This window comes from Struthio camelus, chromosome 6 (assembly GCF_040807025.1).
Source record: "Struthio camelus isolate bStrCam1 chromosome 6, bStrCam1.hap1, whole genome shotgun sequence".
Classification (NCBI taxonomy): Eukaryota; Metazoa; Chordata; class Aves; order Struthioniformes; family Struthionidae; genus Struthio; species Struthio camelus.
Genome location: NC_090947.1, coordinates 583,638 through 592,259, shown reverse-complemented (window position 1 = coordinate 592,259; position 8,622 = coordinate 583,638). Strand labels below are relative to the sequence as shown.

At 41.6% G+C, this 8,622-nt stretch overlaps 1 protein-coding gene across 11 annotated transcripts in view; it reads left to right on the top strand.

Annotated features, from left to right (window-relative positions):
• The first annotated feature begins 21 nt into the window (after window positions 1–21).
• The window catches only part of PCNT (pericentrin), a 99,377-nt gene continuing 90,776 nt past the window's right edge, over window positions 22–8,622 (top strand). For 9 of the 11 annotated variants that reach the window (XM_068947675.1, XM_068947672.1, XM_068947674.1 and 6 more), the window contains exons 1-3: window positions 22–179; window positions 6,149–6,358; window positions 8,529–8,579. In XM_068947675.1, the coding sequence (XP_068803776.1) occupies window positions 126–179; window positions 6,149–6,358; window positions 8,529–8,579 (315 nt within the window). In that variant the 5' untranslated portion in view covers window positions 22–125. The remainder of the gene's footprint in view (window positions 180–6,148; window positions 6,359–8,528; window positions 8,580–8,622) is intronic. The other 2 variants (XM_068947679.1, XM_068947678.1) reach the window with 1 other exon arrangement.

Genomic DNA, 8,622 nt, shown 5'->3' with positions numbered 1-8,622 from the left:
GCTTCGCGGTTGGCCAGCTGAGCCCAGGAGGGCGGGGAGAAGGCTCTGGGGCGGCCATGACCGAAACTTCTGTGGCCCCTTCGGCGTGACAGTTGGGGCGGTGCGCGGTCCCGCCGGCCCGCGCCATGGACGACGAGGAGGAGGCGCGCAGGAAGAAGCTGGAGGCCGGCAGAGCCAAGGTGCCGGCGGGACCGCTGAGGGGGAGGAGGGAGCGTGCGCCGCCGCCGCCTCGCGCCCTGCCCTGCCGTGCGCCGCGGTCCGGGCCGGGCCCGCGGTGGGCACGGGGGGGGGGGGGGAGGCGGCAGGAGCCCTGGCTGGGGGGAGTGACTGGCACCGGGCACGGTCCTCGTCGCCAGCAGGCACTACCAGCGCCGTCCCGCCCGGGCAGGGCTCCGCACCGCCTGCCCCGCCGGGTCCGGGGCCGTTGTGCTGCTCCCCGTCCCCGTCTGCTGCATTGCCCGTGCTCGCGACGAGTGTCCGCCTTCTGCTGAGGGACGCCAGCTTGGTCCTCCGTAGAAACTTGTTTTTCCCTAGAAACACAGCGTGTTTCCCCCCTAATTGCATTACAGAGTCGGTGCTTACTGTCCTTCCCCCTTCCTCCCCCCCCCCCCCAGCCCAGCAGTGGTGTTGTATTAGTTGTTTAGACAGCAGCACTACAGAAACGTGTTTTCAGCGTGGATGTCAATTTGGAGATGTGTCAAGAGCTAAGAGAATACACAAGCAGCATGGCTCTGTCTGAAAGAAGTGCGCCTAACAATACTTCCTGGGTGCTGGTTCTCTGTAATGCTTTTCTCACTCTTAAAAAAGTAAAACGTTATCTTCAGTGAGCAAGGAGCAACTTAGGACAGTACATACGTCTTCCTACGGGTGGTGTTTTTTTTTTTCCAGTGAAGTTCCCATTTTTAGCCAGGTTTCCATGCAGTTAGCATTTCTGGAAATACTGTATTTCAGATGAGAATTCCCAAGAATAAGAATTGTCTATTTTACTACTTCAGTGACTAGTCTGCTTGCCCTTGCAACCATGGATACATTACTGAGGAGCTGGGTTTATTTAGTTTGTTTCCAGTTCTGATATCAGTGAGCGCTTCACGCACTTTTAGCAGGTACCTGTCTTCATTTATGTGTAGCTTCGTGGGGCTATATAGTGAGCATGTGTGATGGGACTGGTGCATAAAGATAATGTTCTGGTGGTAGTTATTGCCTGTTAGAGGGGTAGCACTTAATATGCATTAACTCTCTTAGAAACTTCTGCTTTGTTTTAGTAATGATGCTATTTAAAAAGCTGATTAGGAATGACAGATTTTTGTTTTCATTCAGCATTTCTGTTGCTCTGTGGGCTGTTATTGTCACGATTCCCCTCTAGGAATTTGTTGCAGTGTGATAGTGCAGGCGTTGTCCACTCAATGAGGCAGAAGCTCACCAGGCTGCAGCTGCAGGGTTCCCCCTTCTCCTTACCCCAGTGGGACTGGAATGGGGGATGTAGCTGGGAGGGGATGGTCTTTTTCTGTTGTGTTCCAGCCCCTTCTTCCTTGAGTCCAGTCCTAGTGATTCTCCTATAGGTGTGTTTTCAGCTGTCTTCTGTGCTCAGCTCCATCCTCCTCCCAGTCCCATGTAGAAGGCAATTAGAGAGCATTGTTGGTGGAGAGTAGGGGTTGTGGCTGGAGCTGCACAGAAGCAGCTTGATTGTGGGCAGCTCCTCCATCCCTGGCCTTTCGCACCTGGATGCTGTCAGAGCTGCCACGTTCTCTGGTGCACCCTCGGCAGTTCCTCAATAGCTGGTCCTCTCTGGCTTGACACATGCTGTATGGACACTATGTTGGAGAATGGTTGCATGATTAATTTTTGGATTAAGATTGAGAGAGAACTTTGAGAACAGGAGTTCTTCAGGTTGAAAAGCTAGATTAGCTGTGGCAGGAGTTCTATTAATATTTCCTTTGCAAAAACCCTCTCTAAGTGTAGTATGTTTATAGCTAGTTAGAAAAATGTGATATACTTGCCTTGAACAAGTTATTAGTTCCCACCTGTTGTACAGCTGTTGTTTGCCATTGGAAAAAAAAGTACAGACTTGCATTACGTTTTGAGTTTTGTGTACAGTCAGTGCTGCATCTTGAATTTTTTAAAAAACTATGTGCTAAATATGTCATACTTTACAAAAAAAAAAAAAAAAGAAAAGAAAAAAGGAAATCATTAGCTCCCAGACTATCCTATGAATATTGCTGTGGAGAGGAAAAAGTTTTTGGAAAGACAGAGGTGGATGTAGTGCTTCCTCTACTTACAAAAATGTCACAGAGATTCATTATTTAGCTAGCGGATTGTGGGTGCCAGAAGATTTTCGCAAAACACCTGGACAAATGAAAGGAAGAAAAATCTATTGGGGCTTATTAAGCACACAGATATTATGTGTAGCTTTGGAAGCCAAATGTGTGAGTTGCTGATTTTGAAAAGGAGAAAGCTGGTACAGCCTGTAAGCTGGTACAGTGTTACCTTCCTGTGATGCAGGCCTACATAAGGCAACATAACGTCCATCTCTGGACTGCCACAAAAATGTTCGGTTTTCACCTGCATCAGGTCCCTGAATCATCTCCCTGCATCGTTGTAAGAGTGCTTGCAACGGGAAGGGACAGGAGTCCATAGCTAGTTGCATGGCCTAGGTTGTAGCAGTCTGATTTAGGTTGGCCTCTGAGGTCGCTGCATTATGATACTATGTGAATCTAGAGGTATGAATCGTATGTTCATTTTATTGTATTGTCCTTGGCATCCTTAAATTTTTAGTCTGCTAAATAATGACTAGGGAAAGGAATATAGTGTGAATGTTTTCCTGTTTAAAACAGTATTTTTTTTTTTCCATGTAGGAATAAAAGCTCATTATTAAAATGTATTTTAAGCTATCACTGATTAGTAATTCCAATCAGTATATTAACTGGAAATTGTGATTATATGGCAGCTACTAAGTATCCAACTTTGTCAGTTTCTTCAAATTACTATTTTTAATGAGCGCAGTACTGATAACCAAGTTAATAACTGAGAAACATAACAAAAAGCAAGTGCTCAGTGCTGCTTCTTTTTTTAAATAATACAGATCTGTGCTTTTAAGAGAAAGCCTTGTTTGTGGATAATGGAAGCTAGTTCTTTCAATTTAGACTTGCTAGGTTACATATATCTGTGCTATTTTTTGAGTTAACTAGAAAGCATATTAACAGACCTGTATGTGCCAAACCTCACCTGTCAGAAGGCTTTGCTATTCCTGCATCTGACATGGTAGGCCCTTGCAGAAAGTATGTATGTCTTCCGAGGAAATCTTCCTGCTCTTCATCAGTCTGAGAAAGGCTAGAAATTGCTTCTTGGTTTGTTTGAGAGCACTTCTTGCTTATGCTCACTATATTTAAGAGGGAGACTAAAATTCATTTATTTGATCTGTTTCTGTGTGAGTGCTGATGTGGTGTTCTGCTCTGTTGCATTTTCTGTGGATGTTGTTTTGGTAGTAATTTCTGAAGCATATAGAGTGTTATGTAAAGAAGCAGATGATGTTTGAGGTAAACTGGGGAGAACTAAGCTGTGTAGTGTTTGCTTTTGCATTCCTGTATGCTGGCAAGTGCCCTGGGGCTGGTCAGATGGTGGCATCCTTCCATCACAATACTCCCATGGCAGTTCCTCTTGGGGGGGGGGGGGTGGAACAAAATTTGGAAGGCTTGTTCTTCTAGTTCTAGGATGCTCGTGTGGTGCTGGCCATACAAGTTGAGGAGTGTCTTGCAATTGCCATTTTTAAGTGATCAGACCTGGAGAAATAAAGTTTAAATATACTGGAAGTTGCAGAAAGGCAGGGTATTCTTCTGTACAGCAACCTGTTCAGGGTGCTACGATGGACAGTGCTGTTGGTAGTACTGTGGCATGGCATGTCTTGCCCATCATCTTCAAGGCTAAAGTGAAGCTTTTACTTTGCTACATGCTATCAGAAAGCAAACTGAGAATTGGGCTCATCGTAAGGGGCCTGGGATGCTCTGTGTTCCTAGTGTCCTTGTGTTGTACTGGGAGGGGTGAGGGAATCTCTCTGTGATGGGGGAGAATCAGCGTGCTTTCTTGGTGTTCATACACGCTGCTTCTTGTTGGATGACTGTCTGTGTATCTGATAATACTTTTACATGACACTTAAATTCATGGAGTTGATTAAAAGCTTTGGAAACTTGCTACTGCCCCAATCCACAGTTTTTACCATCCAGTGATCCCATAAATCTGAAGCGTGTTTGACTTTAGACACCTTTTATTGACTAGCAAATTTCTCTCTCCAGGTAGTTCCTTAGAATTTTACATCAGCTGATGGTGTTTGCATGATTTTTTTTTTTTTTAAATGCGCACATGCACACACACACACACACACACAGATATATACCTTTTATGTATTTAATATATATGAACTGCCAAAGTAAAATAGGATTTTTTTTATCTTTTGAGCCATACATTTAAAAATTCTCACTCGTATAGGTGTTCAGTCATGGCAAGTTTTAGTATTTTAGCATGAAATACCTTATTTGGTCTCACTTCACAAAATCATTTACTGCCCTGTAGGATGACCACTCTTTCTACCTTTTGTTTCTTATCTTTTCTGATCTTTTCTGTTCCTGTTCTTGTTTTGTCCTGCTTCAGCATCTTCCTCTATTCACTGCTATTCTTTAGGTTTCCTCCTGCCCTCTTTTCCCCATGTCATCCAGTTAATTGGTGGAATAGCTATTTTTGACAAATAATGTCATCAGTAAGTGCTAGAGTTAACACCTGGTTTCAAAGAATGGCATTTGTATTTCATCACAACTTTATTTACTGCTCTGTTCATTTTGTTTATGCTGAAAGACAGCATGGTACCTGGCAATCTTTGTTTAATCTGCATTCAATATTAATAATACCGGCACCACAGAACTTAATCTTAAAAAAAAAAAAAAAAAAAAGTCTTTGTACATGAACAGCTTAACAGCTGGTGTAGGAAGCTGATGCCCGTCTTTCTGCAAAAAAACATTTGAAACAGGCTGTTCAGTGTAATAGGTATGTAATTGTTTATCTGTTAGCTGAACTGGCAGATAGAATTTTCTATAATGAAACTGGCGTAGATGTAACAGGGAAGGACCTAAGTAAATCCATTTCACAAGTTGAATGAAAAGAAACGAATGAGACTTCTTTCTGCGTTGTAGCTGTATTACAGGAAAACCAAGCTATGAAGGAGTTGATTCTCACGTAGAGAGTTCTGCAGGTAGAGCTTTGCAGTTATGAATGTTTACATCTGGTTGTCATTTTGACTGTCATCTCATCACAAGGACATTTTAACTCTGCAGTTGATAACCTATGGTTGTAACCTTGGAGAAGGCTTTTCTCCTGTTAGAGGGATGTCTTGGAATTATGCTGTGAGTTGGAAATGCTGCCTAAACACAATACAAGAGTTGAAAATAAGATAATCCTCTTTAAGCTGTTTAAGGTGCTAAGGAAAGTTGGGTAATAAATTCTGTCAGTGACATTCTTTGCAAGTCCCAGGTGCTTCACAGAGCTGTGATAGTCTGATAAAGTAGAGCATCTGATTCTTCAACAGAAGAAATTAAAATGACCTGGCTTAATTAATTTTCTATTTATGTACTACAATCTGCTTTCTGGCTAGGAAGTTTTGCTATATTCTCTTAAGGGGGTGACAGGGAAGGAGCGTGAGGACTCACTTCCGTTAATTTTATTCTTAACGCTTACTCTGGCAAAGATCTATTTAGATACATTTCTAAGGGGTTATTGTTTTTGCCGGTCTTGCAGAAAGACTGTGATGCTGCTCAAATTTTTTTTTTTTTTTTTAATGATTCTAGTATATGAACAACTCATTTACTAATCTCTCTTGCTGTAATTCTGGATTGTCATTGACACATGAAGTCTCACTGAGTAAAATTTGATTATTGTGTTGAAATGAGTTTTTAGTACTGGTGGAGGATTTCTTTTTTAATTGTACAGTTATCCAGTTAGATACTGAAAGTGTAGAAAGTAGGAAGAGAAAGCAGTTTTTCTGCAGATGTACATATTTCATCAAGTCAGGATATTCTTTGTCACCCATGAGTGTGTTAATCTTGTGGTCCTGCTACCTTTTTCTCACTTACCTCTCCCTCTACCTCTTCCAATCTTTTCTGCACAGCTTGCTTACTTCAGACAGCGAAAAACAAAAAGTGACATCACGCAGTCGCAGAAAAAGACGTCGAAGAGGAAGGGCTCGTCTGTCCACGCGCATGACGTTCCGAAGGAAGAGTACGCACTAGTGGCCCAGGATTGCAACTTTCTTTCAGATGTTGGTAAAGAGAGTAAGTCTGAAGACACCAACCTACTAGAGACAACAACAGAGACAGAGGTAAATCTTAATGTTTCTTGTGTTTCACTTCACTCCATCTGCAGATCACACGTACTCCAGATGACTGTTTTACCTAATTAGTTATTAGCTCTCCTATCTCTGGCATTGTCAACTGGCTGCCCCTGAGAAATAAGTAAACTGATGTATTTTCACTTGCAATAAGAAAAAATTCTCTTCCGAAATGATGTAAATAACTGAAAAAACTGAAGGCTTTTCAGTAACTGAATTTTACCAAGCCTTTCCGTTATATGGAACGGACAGACTGTATTGCCAAGGAACTGTCTACTGTTAGCCTACTAAATTGAGGTCTTTTACCTTTCACTTCTGTGACCTTTTCCTTTTGGCAGATTTTTGATTCTAGGGCTGTGATTCTGTGAAACAGCAAATCCAGTTTGAGATCTGTAGTAGATGAGTGAAAATGCCATGACCTCATAGTGCACAGCATTTGGCTTTCTACCACTTTGTTGGCTCAAACATGCTTAATTCTCTGGAAAAAAAAAATTTCCAGCTTCCAGTAGGTACTGTAACCATTGTAAAGCCAGCATACACATTATGTTATGTTATCTGGCTTTTTTTTTTTTAATTTGTTTTTAAATTTGTCTCTTCTTGTGCCTGATGTATTCCATTATGTTTGTACTGGTGATCCTGTACAGGTGATCCTATAGTCATGTTAATAAACATAAAACCACAGCTTGTGATTAACAGACAGCTACTAATAGACTAATGGATGTACTCACTTGAATTAAATAGTTGCTTTCTTGCTTCAGCTCACAAGCAAGATTTTTTTTGTGTCGGTTTTTGATTAGATAATCACATATCGCTCTCTCCCCCTCTCTTTCTCCCTCCCTTCCTCCCTCTCTCCTTCTCTGCCTCCCCTCCTTTCTCTGTCTCTCTCTCTCTCAATAGAAACAAACAAAACATAGCTTTGTACAGTATTTTTATAGAAATCTAGCTTGCTTCAGAAGTGGTTGGCTAATGCTTTGACAAACCTCAGAAGGTACCAGGCATCTCTCTGGCTACAACAGACTAGAGCTATCTGGGTGTGAGAGTTTGTTTCAAAAGTGGTTTCCCAGTGTACTTCAGGGTGTTCTCTATGCAATGATACTGGAGTTTGGGGGGAGACAGTGCCTTCTGCATAAAAACCAGCTCTCCAACTGTTCGTGCAATTTCACAACATATAGCAGTAGCATCAGACAGTAGTGCATTTGGAAAACTGAATTATCTGAGGATACCATTTGCATGTGTTGTCCTCTTGTCTGTAGCAGGGGTAGCCCTAATGCTTTCAGGATATCTTGAACATAACAGTGGCCTTGCTAAGGCTTTTATGAAGCTGCATGCTAAGCTGTCTTGCACTAAGGAATTCGTCAGTTATTTTTGCCAATTAACCTTCGTGCCATTGGGAGCGTTCTTTCTACCTTCATGTGGACATGAGTTTTACAAAATTATTTATTGCTTCTAAAGAACTTTTGTCAAAATAGCCTATTTATAAAGCAAATGGAATTGCTGTCTAGCTTATGCAAAGAGGGTAGAAATATTATGGCACCCCTAGGGAGACAGTCATCACTAGAAACTATTTAGTGCAGATCCAAAATACAGGGAAGGCTATGATTTGACTTTTCTTTTTAAAAAAAAAAAAAAAAGCTGCAGTCATCTTTGCAAGTCTTGTTGTGGCTTTTGTGAGAGCTGAATATATTTTAAGATGTCATGCTACATTAAGTATATGCATCAGAAAATATTGTTGCTTATGTAATTGTCTGAATAGTTTTCAGCATGTTCTTTAAGTTATCTCAGTCTGTCCATTTATTGACTAGTATTTAGTAGTAACTTAGAGTGCTTAATTATATTTGCAAGCCATAAAAGCAGAAGATAAAATCTTGACTCGCAAAGGTGAGACTTAGCACTAAATCTTTGCGTAGGCATTTATAGCAGTTTCAAAACATGGGCATTTATTTCATTCGACTGTGGATGAGCTGAGTTTCAAATATCTCCCTGTGTCTGTCTCCCTCCCTGTGTCTCCCTCCGCTCTCTCTTTTCTTTCACTGCTATATTATCTGATAGTATGGACTGCTCTAGTCTAGGTGCTTTGGGTGTTTCCAAATAATTCTATTTTTCCTTAGACCTCTTTAAAACGGTCATGATTTAGCGGTTGTTCTATTTGCTTATTTAACAGGGGAGTGCTGATTTGTCCAACTGGCGTGTATTGAATGATCGTGCTGCTGAAGTAAGTGTGAAAGAAAATTTATTTAGTAACAGATGCTGGTATA